At 42.8% G+C, this 18,891-nt stretch overlaps 1 protein-coding gene across 4 annotated transcripts in view; it reads left to right on the top strand.

The window, feature by feature from the left end:
• The window catches only part of LOC101006089 (putative adhesion G protein-coupled receptor E4P), a 53,624-nt gene that overhangs the window by 22,299 nt on the left and 12,434 nt on the right, over window positions 1-18,891 (top strand). For all 4 annotated transcript variants that reach the window (XR_004180411.1, XM_031660042.1, XM_031660043.1 and 1 more), the window contains 7 exons: window positions 698-850; window positions 3,793-3,833; window positions 4,344-4,479; window positions 7,786-7,893; window positions 10,441-10,625; window positions 12,743-12,907; window positions 13,788-13,982. Coding sequence is in view for 3 of the 4 variants with exons in the window: in XM_031660042.1 (XP_031515902.1) it covers window positions 698-850; window positions 3,793-3,833; window positions 4,344-4,479; window positions 7,786-7,893; window positions 10,441-10,625; window positions 12,743-12,907; window positions 13,788-13,982 (983 nt within the window). In the remaining variant the exon portion in view is untranslated. The remainder of the gene's footprint in view (window positions 1-697; window positions 851-3,792; window positions 3,834-4,343; window positions 4,480-7,785; window positions 7,894-10,440; window positions 10,626-12,742; window positions 12,908-13,787; window positions 13,983-18,891) is intronic.

An 18,891-nucleotide genomic window follows, 5' to 3' on the forward strand; every position in this document is an offset into this window, starting at 1 on the left:
TTTTTAGTAGAGACAGGGTTTCACCGTGTTGGCCAGGCTGGTCTTGAACTCCTGACCTCATGTGGTCCACCCGCCTCAGCCTCCCAAAGTGCTGGGATGACAAGCATGAGCCACCACGCCCGGCCAAGCCAGGATTTTAGTAGTGTGGTCCTTCCTCATCTCTCTCAAGTTTTTATAATAGTGTGTTAACTTACCCTATGTTTATTACCCTGCCATGCACTATGTGTGTTAAATTGATTTAGCAAATGGTGTGACTTAAAAACAACATTAAAAACGATATTCCATCCTTATTCTAGTGATTTGATATGTCATCTTTACCATGTTCTAAAGCTCCATAGGTACTTGGGTCTATGTCTGGACTTCTAGTCTATTTCATTAGTCTATTTTTATTTATGCATGCATCAGTACCTCTTTGTTTAGTTGCAGTTTTATACTTTGTCTTAATGTCCTATACTTAATGTCCTATACTTTGTTCCCACCTTGTAGTTTTTTCTGGCTGCATCTGCATGATAGCAACAATTTGTCTCTCACCTCATAAAATACACATGTAGATTTTTTAAAATTGGAATTGCATTGGATTTATAAATTAACTTAGGGAGAACATTGATGGACAATGGTTGGGCAATAAAGATTTCATGGGCAAGGGAAATGGTATAATTCTATGAAAATGAAAGCAACACTTTCTCTTGATTCACAGATATTAATGAATGTGAGACCGGGCTGGCAAAGTGCAAGTATGAAGCTTATTGTAAAAATAAAATTGGAGCTTACATCTGTAGCTGTTTGGTAAAACATCCTAGCTTCAACTGGCTGGCTAGTTTGATAGATTATAATCATCCGGATTGTTATGGTAAGAACCTCCAAATACTGTTTTCACTGAAAAATGATGGGGACTTGGGGGAAACTCTGAGAGATTCTCTAATTTTAGGCCAGGGTAAGAGAGTAAAGCTCCATCCTAACCCTCATCCCTCATTCCTCTGTTGTCTTTGATGATATTTTCCAAGATGGTGTCATCCAAGCCTTGGCATCTATAACTATCTCTATATAGATGCTTCCAAATGTATGTGTCCAATACAGGTCTGTTTCCTGAGCTTCCAAAAGGGCACCTTTAAATTTCTTCTGAATTCCTCTATTTATTCATCTCTCACGCATCTTAAATTCAATGTTTATGTCTATCTACCTATCTACTAAATCTGATGAATTCACACTGATACCTCTGGTTCCAGTTCAACATCAAGGCTTGTTGGAACCTTCCCTCTTTCCTTGTTTGTAACTTCCTTCTCCAACAATGAGAAACCCGTCTCTCACTATCCACAATTTATTTATTTGTTTAATTCCAGCATTATTTCACATTTTGGATAAGAGAGATTGGATTTAAGTGCTAAATCTTCCACTTATCATCTGGCTTTCAGTTAATGACTTAATTTCTATATACCTCATCTTTAAATGGGAGTAGTAATATTAATAGTATCTACTGTGTCAGTTACGTGTTGCTACATAACAAGTTACCCCGAAATTTAGTGGCCTAAAACAACACATATGTATTGTTTCATAGTTTCTTTGGGTTAGGGAACTAAGCATGGCTTAGCTGAGTCTTTTGCTTCTGGCTCTATCACAGTTGCAACTGAGGTTTTGTCCAGGCTGTGGTTTCATCTGGAACTCGACTGGGGCAGGTTCTGCTTCCAAGCTACTCACAAGGTTGCTGGGAGAATTTAGTTCCTTCAGAGCTGGTGGACTGAAACCCTCAGTTCATTTCTGGTGCTTGGTGGGAGGCAGCCTTTAGTTTCTAGATATGTGGGTCTCTACAGCTTGCTTTGTTATAGCAAACACATTAGAATAGCCAGAAAGAGAGCATGAATAAGACAGGAGTCATAGTCTTTTATAACCCACTCTCAGAAGTGACATCCTATCATGTTTGCTATATTCTGTTCCTTAGAAATGAGTCACTGAGACCAGTCCACAGTCAAGGGAAGATTACCCAAGGATGTGAATGCCAAGAGGCAGGGATTATTTGCAGCCATTTCTGAATCCTTCTTACTGGACTGAATAGTGTTCTCCCCAAATTGATTCCACCTGGAATCTGTGAATATGATCTTATCTGGAAATAGGGTATTTGTAGATGTAATAAGTCAAGATGCAGTTATATAAGATCAAAGTGGACCCTGAATCCTACATGATTGGTGTCCTTATAAGATGGAGAGTATTTGGACCCAGAGACACACACAGAGGGAAGATGACCATGTGAAGACAGAGGTGAAGATTGGAGTTATGCTACCAAAGGGCAAAGAATGTCAGAGACTGATGGCAACCACCAGAGGCTGGAAGAGGCAGGGCAAGGTATTTCCCTGGAGCCTTAAGAGGGAGAATGGTCTTGCTGGCACCTTGATTTGGACTTCTGGCCTTCAGAACTATGAGACAATACATTTCTATTGCTTTAAACCACCCAATTTATGTCACTATATTATGGCAACCCCAGGAAATTAATACACTTTACCTATTCATTATTATTATTTTTTAGATGGGGTCTCACTTTGTTACCAGGCTGGAGTGTAGTGGTGTGATCTTGGCTCACTGCAACCTCTGCCTCCCAGGCTCAAGCAATCCTCCCACCTCAGCCTCCTGAGTAGCTGGGACCACAGGCATATGCCACCACACCTGGCTAATTTTTGCATTTTTTGTAGAGACAAGGTTTCACAATGTTGCCTGCACCGGTCTGGAACTCCTGACCTTAAATGATCCACCCGTCTTGGCCTCCCAAAGTGCTAGGATTACAGGCGTGAGCCACTGCACCCAGCCCCTACTCATTATTAATGTATGTGAAATACTTAACAGTCCTAGGCACCTAGGAAGAGTCAGTTAATACTGGTTATTATGCTGTATGTGCCTTTTCTACAACCTTCTGTGTTCCTTGAAATGAGATAATATATATGAAGGCACTTTATATACTGCGATGTGTAGACAACTGCTTCTATATTATTAAGTCAATTAACACTGATTTCTTTCATGTCACCCTGATGTGTTGGGATCCTCTGCTATATACTCCCACACCATCGTGTCCTATTTATTATTGATTGATTGATTGATTGATTGATTGATTGATTTTGGGAAGTCCTGTTTTATTTTATTTTAGGTATGGATGTTGTATATGTGCAGGTTTGTTGCGTGGGTAAATTGCGTGTCTCTGGGGTTTGGTGTATGAATGTTTCCATCACCCGGGTAGTGGGCATAGTACCCAATCGGTAGCTTTTCAGCCCTCATCAGCCTCCCACCCTCTCCCTCTAGTAGTCCCCAGTGTCTATACTTCCCATCTTTTTATCCACATGTCATGTTCTATTTATTAAGAGCATCCCTTGCAATTGCTTAATTATTTATCCATAATAACTTGCTAATGACTTTCATGCCAAACTGCAGATTCCACAAGGGGACACCTTTGTTTCTTCTCCTAGCCTATATCCATATATTTCAGCATTGTGCTTGGTTTTGAGTAGGTGCCCAATAAACAGGGTTCACTAAAGTAATGGGTTGGTGCAAAAGTAATGGCGGTTTTTGCCATTACATTCAATAGCAAAGATTGCTATGACTTTTACACCAAATCAATATGGAACTGGAAGCCCCATTCTAATTCTCTTTCATAATTCTAGTGTGCAATACTTTTTAGGCTTCTTAGAGGGGAATTAGGATGGGCTGCGGAAGTATTAGGGAAAGACTCAACTTGAGGGTGATTGGAGGAAGGGATGTAAGCACGGTGTATTTTCTCCCACATCTCTTTCAATGACATCTTTTCTTTCACAGAGGACAATAGTCAAGGGACACAGGCAAAAGTGGATATTTGGGTGAGTGGGGTGAAGCCTGGATTTGGGAAACAGCTGGTATGTATCACTATGTCATTCTCCTACCCAAACATTAACATGTCTTCCTGTGATTTTTAGGGCAGGGTAGTTCTATCCAGGGGTAATTTTGTCCTCCATTCCAAGGTTATCTGTCAATGTCTGGGGACACTTTTGGTTGTCATACCTTCGGGGTGATATGTGTGACTGGCATCTGGTGGATAGAGACCAGGGATACAGCTCAACATCCTACAGTGCCTGGGACAGCCTCCCACAATTAAGAAGTTCCATGTGCTACATATCCATAGAGAAAGAGAAATACAAGGGTAGGGGGAAAGTGCCTCAGCTGTCATTCAAAGACCTACATCAAGCACCTAGATTCTCAATGCCACACGCACCTTGTAGCACCTTAATAAATATCGTTGCCTTCTGGGCTCCCCACTCCAACACTTGTGCATATTCCTTATTTCTTACATTTCAGTGAGAGTCAATCTAATTAGCTTTATTTTTTTGAAGGAAAATCTGAGAAGAAATGGAAGCAGAGAGGACATTGCAAGACAGGCTACTCAACTAATTCAGAGCGTGGAGTTGAAGATCTGGAATGACAGTTTTGCTTCTCCAGGAAAGGGTCGAATTTCTGACTTAGATGTAGGTAAGAGAGGCTGAGTAGAGTCTTTATCATCCTCCGTAAAGACCATTAAGAGGTCTGGGTCCTGGCTTTGCCAGGGTTTCTGAATGATGAAATCTGTGGGTTTCCAGGATCATAGACCCTCTACACCAACATTCTACATGAGAAGGACTCTGTTTTCAAAAATGCAAATTCAAGGGACAAGAGAATAAACCAGCTCTCTTCTTCTTTTCAGCTTCCCTTGGTATGATGGAAAGTATTTAAGAGCATATTCGCCACGCCTCCATGGCTAGAGGACAGAAAAATCCTCGGTTATTTTCCTCCTCTACTCCCACATAGTAACGAGAACACAGAACACTTCATCTCTGGTCACCAAAATATGTGTGGGCTCATTTTCCACACTGACCGCACAGTTCTCCGGTGGATACCAGCTGGGTGTTCTATAATTCAATTATGACATTATCTGACATTCTCTACCAAAGATAGTGTCAGATCCCATAGGCTGCAGGCTTAATCCCACAAAAGTGTTCTTCACCTCAAATGCCAATCTCAAGTTCTAGGTTGTAACCTGTACGTCCGACTGACAGGCTACACATTAGAGTCCCACAACCCCTTCCTTGGGTTTGAGTAATTTGCTAGAGTGACTCACTTAACTCAGGAAAGCACTTTACTTACATTTATCCATTTATTAAAAATATATTACAAATGGGCTGGGTGTGGTGAGTTATGCCTGTATTCCCAGCACTTTGGGAGGCTGAAGCAAGTGGATCGCCTGAGGTCAGGAGTTCAAGACCAGCCTGGCCAACATGGCAAAACCCTATCTCTACTAAAAAAAAAGAAATACAAAAAGTATCTGGGCGTGGTGTTGTGCGCCTGTAATCCTAGCTTCCCAGGGGGCTGAGGCAAGAGAATTGCTTGAACCCAGGAGGTGGAGGTTGCAATGAGCTGAGATCACACCATTGCACTCAAGCCTGGGCAAGAGAGCAAGACTCCATCTCTCTCTATATATATATATAAAATAATATTTAAAATATAAATGTATATTTATAAATACTATATATATATATATATAAATAAAACAAATGATACAGATGAATAGCCAGATGGAAGAGATGCACAGGGCAAGGCATGGGAGAAGAGGTGCAGAGCTTCTAAGCCCCCTTTAGGGGTGCCACCCCGAGGACCCACATATTTTAAGCTATCTAGAATCTCCTAGACAGCTTAACAAATCTTTTGGATTTGTATGGAGGCTTCATTAGTTAGCCATGATTGGGTACATTATTGGCCATTGACATCAACTCAACATTCAGCCTCCCTCCTCTTCCTGTATCTGGGATGGGGGTGAAACTGAAAGTTCTAACCCTTTAATCTCACCATTGGTTTCCTTGGCAACCACCCCCATCCTGAGGCTATCCAGGAGCTGGCTAAGAGTCACCACATTAGAAAAAAAGATGTTTCTATAACCAAGAAAATACAAAGGATTTGAGTTGAGTCACATGCTCCTGTCACTCAGGAAATTACAATGGTCTTAGGGGCGGTATGTCAGCAACTGGAGTCCAAGACCAAATATTAGAACAAGAGATTTTCCTAGTGTTCCTACTGCTCAGGAAATGCTAAGGGTTTTAGGAACTCTATATCAGGAACTGTGGTTTCTTCCTAACCTCTGTATCTGTTAATCATTTCAAAGAATCAATTTTTGGCTTTGTTGATTATTTATATTATTATTCCATTTCCTTTTTCTTTAATTTTCTGTATTATTTCTTTCCTTTCACTTCTTTTGGGTCGAACTTGCTTTTCATTTTCTAACTTATTGACTTAGTAATTTGATTACTAATTTTAAACCATTCTCCTTTCCCAATATATGCGTTTAAAGCTTAAAACTTAGCTATAAATTAGAGCTATATATTTCCCTCTAAGCACACCTTTAGCTGCATCCTGCAAGTTTTCATATACTGGGCTTTCATTATCATTTAGATCAAAATATTAAAACATTTCCTATGTAATTTATCATTTAACTCATGGTTTATTTAGAAGTGTGTTGTTCAATTACCAAATATTTGTGGCTTTTTAGGGTTTCCTTGTGTTAATGGCCTCATTTATTTATTGTGGGTTTTAATCAAGAAAGGATGTTGAACTTCGTCAAATGCTTTTTCTACCTCAATTGAGATGATGATTTTATCATCAATTGAGATGGTTTTTATCTTTCATTCTGTTAATGTGATAAATCCTATTGATTGATTTACATATGTTAAACCACACTTGCTTACCAGGAAAAAATAGTTGTGATATATACTCTTTGATGAGTTGTCTGAGCACATACTATGTAGGATTTCAATCCTTTTGAATTCATTGAGACTTGATTGATAGTCTATTTTGGCAAATGTTCCATATGAACTTAGTGTCTGAATTAACATACCAAATCTGGTGGTATAAGCATGGTAAACAGTGGCTTAACCATTATTTTTTAAATAGTTTTAGCATAAGTGAGTCAGGGCTGATGTAGCAATACCATGGCAGCTCTATGCTCTGCTGCCTTCATCATTCACCTTCACTTTGTGATACAAGACAGCTGTTCTACTATTACACCCTTTTACCAGCCAGTGAAAAGGGGAAAAAATAAGTTGAAAGGATGTCTGTTTCCCTTAGCACATGCCATTCTGTTCTTTGATCCATTGGCCTGAAAATAGTTGCATGGCTCTGCCTAGCTGCAAGGGAAGCTAGAAAATGGCTTGTCTTCAGCTTAAATTTAGTAGTTCTAGACCCAAAGAAAGAATAGGTAAATGGTGATCACAAGTAATAAGCAGTCTGCCATAGCCCCTAGGACAGCTTTCTCACTTGCTCAGAGACAAACTCTGGTTATACCCCCAAAATGTTGAGGTTGATCTCACAAAATGTGTTTATAGGTTTGATGAAGAGTGTTTACTCAAGGGATTCTTCCCAAATGCAGAAGTTCTGTTCCTAGTGACTATTTTTTTGGGAAAACTTTAAAATGCTTAGCTACTCTTGCTTATAAAGATTGCATTCGCCCCTAACCAGGCACTCCAGTATCATTGAGTGTCCTGTGGAAACTGCTTAGCTTGCCTATCAGAGTACCAGTTCTGGGAAGCATGCCCTTCTCCTCTCTTCTCTTGGGTTGTGGCCAGGGTGTTGCTAAGGCCATTTTGGCCACTCCATTTCTACCAGCCAAAGGTGGGAAGAAAGTGCCATGTGGCCAACCTTGCACAGGGGAGATGGGATCACCAATAGGCGGTCTTCCAGAGAAGGGAGTTCTTTAGCAAATTATTTAGGCATGAGGCTTGAGAACAGGACTGACTTTCTTAATGTTTTCAGTTTATGAAACCAAGAGGTGCAATGAAACAAGGGAGAACGCTTTTCTGGAAGCTGGAAATAACACCATGGATATCAACTGTGCTGATGCTTTAAAAAGAACCCCAAGAGGTACTGTGTCTCCAATGAATTCTCTTGACTCTGAATTCTATGCATCATTGTTTCATTTCTAGGTGATTAAACCCCGGGGTGGGAATTCACAAAGCTTTTCAGGTAGGGAGATTCTACATGGTGGAATAAAAAGATCTTCCTTGACCACTAACTAGGCATTTTGCAGAGAGAAGTCGGGTTGCCATATGGGGTGTGTACTTTGTGATATACACAAAAGCTTGCACAGGGATTCCTTGAAATGCCTCCTGAAAAGGGACTGGTTGGGCCGGGCACAGTGGCTCATGCCTGTAATCCCAGCACTTTGGGAGTGTGAGGCGGGCGGATCACAAGGTCAGGAGTTTGAGACCAGCCTGGCCAACATGGAGAAACCCCATCTGTACTAAAATTACAAAAATTAGCCAGGCGTGTTGGTGCGTGCCTGTAATCCCAGCTACTCAGGAGGATAAAGCAGGAGAATTGCTTGAACCCAGAAGGCGGAGGTTGCAATGAGCCGAGATGGCGCCATTGCACCGCAGCTTGGGCGACAGAGTGAGATTCTACCTAAAAAAAAAAAAAAAAGGACCGGCTGATGCATGCCGTTTCCATGTGATGGTCTGAAAAGGTAACACTCAATGGTGTCAGATTGCCTTGAACACTTCCTTGAGAAGTGTTTATGAGAGCCATCCCGTCTTGTTCTTTACCACAGATTGGAAAACAAATGTTCTCTACAAGGTTCAGAGAGTAAATATGTTAGGCCTTTTGTTCCAGATGACCTTTGTTATAACTACTCAACTCTGCCATCAGAGTGTGAAAGCAGCCATTGATGATGTGTCAGTGAAGGAGTGTGGCTGTGTGTCAATAAAACTTTATTTACAAAAGCAGGCGGCAGGCTGGGTTTTACCCTCACAGCATGGTGTTTCACCCCCACTTTATCTCATCTCCTGAAGTCTCTGTAAAGCTCCTGCACTATGTACTTTTTTCTAACGTATTTATTTGTTGGTGGCCCATCTCTCTCACTATGACATCAGCTCTCTGATGGCAGGGGTTTTGTCTGTTTTGTTTGCTGCTGTCTAATAATTCCTAGAATGTCTGGCACACAGTAGAGGATAAAAAAATATTTCCCTGAAAGATAAATGAATGAATGCATATAAACTATTTCAAAGAGAAAAACCTGGTTACCTTAAAAATGAAGTATCTGCTGCATTCCCTCCAAAAATTCCTGGTTACTTGTCAATCTTCACTCCTTACTATAGCTATAGAGTAGGGGAAGGGAGGAAAGGGATCTAAAAACAAGTTGATTTTGTTGTTGTTGAGACCGAGTCTCACTCTGTTGCCCAGGCTGGAGTGCAGTGACACAATCTCGGCTCACTGCAAGCTCCGCCTCCCGAGTTCAAGCAATTCGCCTGCCTCAGCCTCCCAAGTAGCTGGGATTACAGGCACCCACCACCACGCCCAGCTAATTTTTGTATTTATAGTAGAGACGAGGTTTCGCTGTATTGGCCAAGGTGGTCTCGAACTCCAGACCTCAGGTAATCCACCCACCTTGGCCTCCCAAAGTGCTGGAATTACAGGCGTGAGCCACCATGCCCAGCTGAGTTGATTTTTTTTAATGCAGCAAATAGGAATACAGATGATAAGTAGCTTTGGTCAAAAATGGGATGGTAGCACGTGGACAACTGCAATTTGGGAAACACCCCATCACACGGGCATCCTGTGTGCACTGCACCTCCATGATTTTTTTTTTTTGGAGTCAGAGGAGTCTCACTCTGTCGCCCAGGCTGGAGTGCAGTAGCACCATCTTAGCTCACTGCAACCTCTGCCTCCTGGGTTCCAGCGATTTTCCTGCCTCAGCCTCCCGAGTAACTGGGATTACAGGTGCCCGCCACCACACCTGGCTAATGTTTGTATTTTTAGTAGAGATGGGATTTTGCCATGTTGGCCACGATGGTCTTGAAATCCTGACCTCAGATGACCCACCTGCCTCAGCCTCCCAAAGTGCTGGGATCATAGGTGTGAGCCACTGTGCCCAGCCTGAAGCTGTCTACATTAAACTGTGGCTTCATGAAAAGGGGAGGGGGAAAAGGAAGACAGGGAGAGGAAGGGTGATAAGATGAGAGAGAGAGACAAAAGGAGTGAATTAATTAAATACAGTGGGCCATTCTGCATACCATTCCACTAAATTAGGTACCCCAGAGTGAGCTTGAGGTGAAGGCTGAGAGAGTGTGATTTTCTTAGACTACCTGAGTTCCACGTGCCCTTCTGAGGACAAGCATCCTGCCTCACAACTCTGGTTATAATGCTCCAGGGCTCGTATATATTTTTAGGACTCTGATGAGCATATTTTGCACATAAACCGCTTATAATATGTGGGGCATTATAATACATATTACATAAACAAAAATGCTGCACCCCAAGCGACACACAGTGTCTTGAATGGCATTTAAGGGATTTCCAAGAACAGTTTTAGCCATTCCTTGCTTGCCTTATGACCCTCATGTTAGACACTACTGTCCTTTCTCTCCAAACTATGGACGGCCACTAACAGTATTTCTTTTCCATTTTTCTCAGAGAGCACTGCAGTTGCCCTCATCACGTTTGAATCTCTTGGGGATATTCTGAATGCATCCTTTTTTAGTAAAAGAAAAGGGATGCAGGAAGTAAAACTGAACTCTCATGTTGTGAGTGGCAGCATCGGTTTGAAGGAAAAAGTGTCCCTGTCTGAACCTGTGTTCCTGACTTTTCACCATAATCAGGTGAGAAACACCCCGGGCTGGGTCTTCATGCAGCACCTTAAAGGGTGAGCAGGTGCGGACAGCTTCCCAAGTAGGAAACGGAATTCAGAAGTAAGAGAACACACAAGACACGCTGAGGCATCTTCAATGAGATTTCGCCTCACCATGGTGAGGATGGCTATTACCAAAAACCTAACATATCAGTATGTGGCCAAAAAAAAAAAAAAAAAAAAAGAGGAACCCTTATGGATCTGTAATGGTACAGTCATTATGGAAAACAGTACAGAGGCTTCTTAAAAAGTTATAAACAGAATTATCGTCTGTTCCAGCAATTCCACTTCTGGGTATGTGGCCAAAAGAATTGAAATCAGGATCTCAAAGAGATAACTGCACTCCTATGTTTATTGCAGTAATATTCACACTAGCCGAGATATGGAAACAGCCTATGTATCTGTCAACAGATGAATGAAGTTTTTTTTTTTTTTTTTTTTTGAGACAGAGTCTCGCTCTGTCGGCCAGGCTGGAGTGCAGTGGTGCTATCTCGGCTCATTGCAACCTCCATCTCCCTGGCTGAAGCGACTCTCCTGCCTCAGCCTCCCAAGTGGCTGGGATCACAGGAGTGTGCCACTATGCCCAGCTAATTTTTATATTTTTAGTAGAGACAGGGTTTCACCATGTTGGCCAAGCTGGTCACGAACTCCTGACCTAAGGTAATCCGTCTGCCTCAGCCTCCCAAAGTGCTGGGATTACAGGTGTGAGACACCGTGCCTGGCCAATAGCTTTTTTTTTTTTTTTTTTTTTTTTAAAACAGACGGAGTCTCACTGTCACCCCAGGCTGAAGTGCAATGGAACGATCTCTGCTCACCGCAACCTCCGCCTCCTGAGTTCAAATGATTCTCCTGCCTCAGCCTCCAGAATAGCTGGGATTACAGACACCTGCCATCATGCCTGGCTAATTTTTGTATTTTTAGTAGAGACGGGATTTCACCATGTTGGCCAGGCTGGTCTCAAACTCCTAACCTCAGGTGATCTGCCCGCCTCAGCCTCCCAAAGTGCTGGGATTACAGGCGTGAGCCACCATGCCCAGCCTAATATACCACACTCAATGTAACTACACTTAATAAGTGTATACTTGAGATCTGCTGAGAGGGTGCATCACAAATGTATTCACCACACAAACACACACACACACACACACAAATATGTGAGGTGTTGGATGTGTTAGCTTCGTTGTGGCAATCATTTAAAACTGTATACATCTATCAGAATGTATAAACATAGTTTTTTGTGGGTTTTTTTTTGTTGTTGTTGTTTTGTTTTTTGTTTTTTTTTTGGTCAATCACACCTCAGTAAAGCTTGGGAAGAAATGAAATGTTGGGGCATCCAGAAATTGCCACAGTGAGATGCCATTCTCACATTGAAGCCAAAAGGCAATGGAGGAGAAGCTTTACTGAGCTCAGTGGAAGCAGGAGGCAGGAATGAGGGATCGCTCTGCAGAAGATGGAGATGGTTTAAAGTAGAAAGGGCACAGGGAAGAAATACTTTATTCCTCTCTCTTCTCTCACCCAAAGAGTCTCACCAGTGCCTCTCTTCGGTTCTATAAATAGCAAGGAAGCTGGCGAAGCCATTCAGAGGGTCAACCCCAGGGTTCTGAGCTGACCAGAGAAGGGCAGAATAGATGGAGAATAAACCCACCGCAGGCGTGGTGGTGTGAAACTCTTCCCCTACAAGTGTATTTCCCATCCAGTTTCCAACACTGCATACTGATTAACCTATAAAAGTTGAAATAATAAGCTGGGCACGTTGGCTCATGCCTGTAATCCCAGCACTTTCGGAGGCTCTGGCGGGCGGATCACTCGAGGCCAGGAGTTCAAGACCAGCCTGGCCAACATGGCGAAACCCCATCTCTACTAAAAATACAAAAATTAGCCGGGCATGGTGGTGTGCACCAGTAGTCCCAGCTACTTGGGAGGCTGAGGCAGGATAATTGCTTGAACTTGGGAGGTGGAGGTTGCAGTGAGCTGAGATCGCACCACTGCACTCCAGCCTGGGCAACAGAGCAAGACTCTGTCTCAAAATAAAATAAAATAAAAAATAAAACCAGGAAGAGACCCACTTTCATACTCTTCTCTTTCCAGCCTGGTGACGAGAGAACAAAACATATCTGTGTCTACTGGGAGGGACTGGAGGGAGGCAGCTGGTCCACTGAGGGCTGCTCTCGTGTGTGCAGCAACGGCTCTTACACCAAATGCAAGTGCTTCCATCTGTCCAGCTTTGCCGTCCTCGTGGCTCTTGCCCCCAAGGTACCAAGATTAATTCCTGTGAACCTGTGTATGTCCTGGAAGCTATGAGTCATCCTCTGCATTTCTTACAAAAAGATTCTAAAGGCCAGGCATGGTGTCTCACACCTGTAATCTCAGCACTTTGAGAAGCCAAGGTGGGTGGATCATTTGAGGTCAGGAGTTCGAGACCAGCCTGGCCAACATGATGAAAACCCGTCTCTACTAAAAATACAAAATTAGCTGGGCATGGTGGCGCACACCTGTAATCCCAGCTACTCAGGAGGCTGAGGGAGAAGAACTGAGTGAACCCAGGAAGCGGAGGTTGCAGTGAGCCAAGATTGTGCCACCGTACTCCAGCCTTGGTGACACAGCAAGACTCCATGTTAAAAAAAAAAAAAAAAGAAAAGAAAAAAAAGAGATTCTAAGACAAAGAGTCAAATAGTAGTAGCTTACTTGAAAGTGGATTACAGGAAACACTAGTGGGGGATTGAGACAATGAGATGGAAGTAAGACAGATGTCAGTGCAGACAGCATTATCAAGCCAGTTACCACCATAGGTAACTGGACTTTATTCCCTCTGGGGGACTCTGGGAGTCAGTGTAGAACTCACATCTCTGGGTCATTCTATCTGAGCTGCAAGGGAGCTGGGGTATTTATACACCAACTCCCATTAGTCATTTGTTAAGAGCTGTATCCAGCACTGGTCTAGTTGTTTCGGTTTTTAACATTCCTGTGTGACGTGTGTTATTACTGCTCTCATTTTGAAGATGAGAACACTAAGTCTCAGAGAGGTAAAGTCAATTGTTTCAGGGAGTGAACGAGGAAGCCCATCTGACACTACCTCAGGAACATAACACCACCACTGGACACTGTAATGGATTCCCCCTTTGGTGTTTTGCAGGAGGACCCTGTGCTGACTGTAATCACCCAGGTGGGACTGGCCATCTCTCTGCTGTGCCTCTTCCTGGCCATCCTCACCTTCCTCCTGTGCCGGCCCATCCAGAACACCAGCACCTCCCTCCACCTACAGTTCTCCCTCTGCCTCTTCCTGGCCCACCTCCTATTCCTGACGGGCATCAACAGAACTGAGCCTGAGGTAGGTAATTTACCCAAATTACCTCATGGTCATAATGAATCCAGCCATCTTGTCCCACAAGAAGATGGAGAGCAAGACATTAGTCAGCAGTGATGGTGTAGAGAGGAAAAGTATGAGCTCCATTTCAGTTGTCCTCCTATACAAAGGCCATTTAGCAAAGTGATTGAGTGTCAGGCTGATGGTATTAAATAGGGTAACATTAGTGGTTGTTAGGATCACCTCCAGAATGTCACAGGCTTGCCACAGTGGGAGTTATTTTTTCCTTATGTATCAGTAGAGGGTGAGCAAACAGGTCTGAGGAGTGTCTATCCTGCACCGTCAGGCTGAGGGAAGCTCTGTCATTTTTCCATACACAGCTCCCAAGGTCATCCTGATGTTCTTCACATTTCAACCAACCAGGAGGGGGAAAAGAACATGGCTGAGTCCCACGGTGGGAGGTTAATATGTGCCACACCAGGAAGTGGTGCATATCACTTCCTCTCACACTCTATTGGCTAGGATTCAGTCACATGATAACACATAACTGCAAGGGCAGTTGGGAAATGTAGTCTCTGGGAAGCCACTTCCTCCTGACAAATCTATACTCTGGATTTGAGGGTGGGGAAGGGGCTTAAATTTTTGGTGGGCAGCGAGTTTGCTGCACTGATCTGCACTTGAATCACAGCTCTTCACGTTACTTGCTGTAAAACCTTGTTGAAGTGACTTCCCCTTTTAATTAATTTATTTACATCTATTTTTAATCTGAAAAACACAAATTATATATATGATATTTTTTTCTGTACAGCATGTTTTGAAATATGTATACGTTGTAGAATGGCTCAAGTGATCTAATTAACATTTGCATTACCTCACACACTCAGCTTTGCTGTGTGTGTAGTTTTTTTTTTTGTTTTTTTTTGTTTTTTTTGGTTTTTTTTTATGGCAAGAATACTAACAACCTAGTCTTTTAGCGGTTTTTGAGAATACATACATTGTTATCATGTAACTATGATCACCATTTTACAATAGAGCTCTTGTGGCTTCCCCTTTTTAAACTTCCTCTGCAAAACAGGGGCCTAGTGGTAGGATTTAGTAAGAACTTAGCAAGATAAAACATATAAAAGATTATGAATTAATCACTCAGAGAACAGTGTTCATTTTTGTCTTTATCATGATCATGGCCATCATATGATCCTGGAAGATTTAAAGCTAGACGGTTCTCTAAGTCTTCTGTTAACCCTAAAACGCTATGATCACACAGCTAGAAAGTTACAAAAGCATTCTGTTGAATTTTTAATTTTTTTCTTCCTGACAAATAGCATAGTTTTATGGTTAAGAGTAAGTACATTTTCTGGAGATAGCTTAGGTTCAAATCCAATTTTATTTTTTATCAGCTGTGAGATTTGGGGGCCAGATTTTAACCTCTTGGTGTTTCATTTGAAAATAGGCAGAGGTTGGGAAGACATAGTCCTCAGGCCAAATCTGGCCCGCCTTCTGTTTTTGTAAATTAAGTTTTATTAAAACACAGCCTCATCTATTCATTTACATATTGTCTGTGGCTGCTTTTGTGCTACAATGGTAGAATAGTGTAGTTGCAATAGAGATTCAACCGCAAAGCTTAAAATCTGGCCCTTAAAAATTTTTTTTTTGCCAGGCGCCGTGGCTCACGCCTGTAATCCCAGCACTTTGGGAGGCCGAGAGGGGCAGATCACGAGGTCAAGAGATTGAAACCATCCTGGTTAACATGGTGAAACCCCGTCTCTACTAAAAATACAATAAATTAGCCGGGCGTGGTGGTGGTCGCCTGTAGCCCCAGCTACTCCGGAGGCTGAGGCAGGAGGATGGTGTGAACCCGGGAGGCGGAGCTTGCAGTGAGCTGAGATCGCGCCACTGAACTCCAGCCTGGGTGACTGAGCAAAACTCCGTCTCAAAAAAAAAAAAATTTTTTTTTTGTCTCACAGTAGTGAGGTAATAATATGAGTTGAGTTAATACTTACAAAGCAATTTGATCAGTGTTCACCCTTAGTTAAGTGCTCAGAAGGTACTAATTACTTCTCTGATAAAATTTTCAAATAATGTTTTCAAAATCTGTAAAAATAATATTGTGGTTAAGATGGAGTTGACTTAGTCATCTTGAAAATATATGCTTTTATATAATGCTCTAAAATCCTACCTCTTATTTTATTTATTTATTTATGTATTCATTTGATGGATATTCTTAAAATACCTACTGTGTGTCAGGCATTGTGCTGAGAATACATTAATAATTAGTGAACTACCTCAATTACTTTCCCCATAGAGTTCACAGCTTAGAAACATGTGCTGAGGTTGGGTGTGGTGGCTCACACCTAATCCCAGCACTTTGGGAGGCCGAGGCAGGCGGGTCACCTGAGTCAGGAATTTGAGACCAGCCTGGCTAACATGGTGAAACCCCACCTCTACTAAAAATACAAAATATTAGCCGGGCTTGGTGGTGGGCGCCTGTAATCCCAGCTACTCGGGAGGCTGAGGCAGGAGAATGGCTTGAACCGGGGAGGTGGAGCTTGCAGTGAGCTGAGTTTGCACCACTGCACTCCAGCCTGGGCAATAGAGCGAGACTCCGTCTCAAAAAAAAAAAAAAAAAAAAAAAAGGAAGTGGCCACAGATAAAAGTAAATGAATATGTGTGGCCATGTGCTAATAAAACTTTACTTACAAAAATAGATACTGGGCCAGAACTAGCCCAAAGCCACAGATTTCCTAACCCTGCTCAAGGCAGCAATGGAAAAGACTTCAAGCTGGGAATGACAGAAAACACTTCTCAGGTCCACAAAAGTTGAAGGTAAAAGTAACTGGAGTGAGAGGAAACTAGCAGCAGAAAGAACAGCAATAGGGCTATGAAGAGTCTGAGTGGGAGTTAATAAAAATATGGGCCAGGTGCGGTGGCTCACACCTGTAATCCCAGCACTTTGGGAGGCCGAGGTGTGTGAATCGCTAGATCAGGAGTTCAAGACCAGCCTGGCCAACACAGTGAAACCCCGTCTCTACTAAAAATACAAAATATTAGCCAGGTGTGGTGGTGGCGGGCACATGTACTCCCAGCTACTCGGGAGGCTGAGGCAGGAGAATTGCTTGAATCCAGGAGGCGAGGGTTGCAGTGAACAGAGATCGCGCCACTGCACTCCAGCCTGGGTGACAGAGGGAGACTCCATCTCAAAAAATAAAATTAAATTAAATTAAAAAATAAAAATATGAACCCTGCTAGAGGAAGTGGGCCAGACTTTAGAAATATTTGTAAGGGGAGTTGGTCAGACTTGAGGCCCAAATAGATGTGGAAGTGGTACATGTGCGAGAAAGCAGAAATAAGGATGAATTAGAGGTTTCCCATTTGGGAGGTTGGGTAGATGGATGGCGAGAAAGAGGAACAGACTTGAAGCAAGAAGTAGAATGAATTCGGTTTTAAATCTGTTAGTTAGAGGTGCTGGTCAGACACTGGAATTGAGACATACAACAGAGAATTGGAAATAGGAATTTGGAGCCCTGGAGAGATTAGAGCATGAGAAAGGGATATTGGAGTTTTCTACACGAAGGAGACACTTCAAGCTGTAGAAATAATGATCAGAGATATGTAAAATGGATTAAGAATAAAGCTCTGTGGAGGAGGAAGAAGAGGGTAGAGGGAGAAGGAGGAGGAAGAGGAAGGGGGGACGTTGGGACAGGAGGAGGAGGAGAACTCTGCACATAGTCTGTCCATAATCGTCTCTGAGTCCTTGAAGCCATGGTCTCAGAATGGAGGCCACCCTGTAAGGAGGGTCTTCACAGGTACCAGGCCCTCTGCAGACACCTATGAGGTAGGGACCACCAGGATGTAGGAGCCACAATCTCCACATTCCAGGTGGGGACACAGAGGCTTAGAAGTCACACCAGCCTAGTCCACCTTTTAATTGCCAATTATACTTCAAGCCAGTCCTTCCTTAAGCCTGAATTCTATTTTCTCTCGAAAATCCCTAGAGCAGTGGTTCTCAGCATCTTTGAGGTTGGATCCCTTTGAGAATTTTGTTGAACGCTAAAGCCCTTTTTCCCAGACAAATGGACATATACACAAAATTTTGAATAAAACTTCAGTTAATTCAGGGACAGGAAAAGCAAATTCAGGCCAGGTGCGGTGGCTCATGCCTGTAATCTAAAGATTCAGAGGAGGAAGATACACGAGATACCTGAGAAGACTCAAAGATAAGCAGGTGAGAATTCCTGGATAGATGAGTGTCCAGGACATCGAAGGACAGGAAGTGCCAACTAGGTTGATCAGCTTCTGCTGAAAGGCCAAGTAGGTGGACAGGCGCGGTGGCTCATGCCTGTAATCCCAGCACTTTGAGAGGCCAAGGCGGGTGGATCACGAGGTCAGGAGTTCCAGACCAGCCTGGCCAACATGGTGAAACTCCGTCTTTACTAAAAATACAAAAATTAGCAGAGTGCGGTGGCACGCACCTGTAATCCCAGCTACTCAAGAGACTGAGGCAGGAGAATCGCTTGAACCTGGGAGGTGGAGGTTGCAGTGAGCCGAGATCGTGCCACTACCCTCTAGCCTGGGCGACAGAGCAAGACTCCATCTCAAAAACAAACAAACAAACAAACAAACCCAGAAATGCAAGTAGAGAGACTGCTGGATTTGGTAGTTAGGAGGTGATGTTAGTCAGGGTTTCTGGAGACACAGAAATAGTAGGATGTGTGTATATTACTTGATTGGATTTACCTGCTTCGTTGCATGCCTGCTAATTTTTGTTTGAATGCCATTCTTGGTGAATTTTAAATTATGAGCGCTGTATCTTTTTAAAAAATTCTTTAAACATTTTTAGGCTTTTGAGGGGACATAATGAAGTGTACTTGTTGAAACAGGTTTGAGTACAATGTCACAGCCTCCATTGACTGCTAAGATTGGATAGTGTGGTCAC

Source organism: Papio anubis, chromosome 20, assembly GCF_008728515.1.
Source record: "Papio anubis isolate 15944 chromosome 20, Panubis1.0, whole genome shotgun sequence".
In the NCBI taxonomy this organism is placed as follows: Eukaryota; Metazoa; Chordata; class Mammalia; order Primates; family Cercopithecidae; genus Papio; species Papio anubis.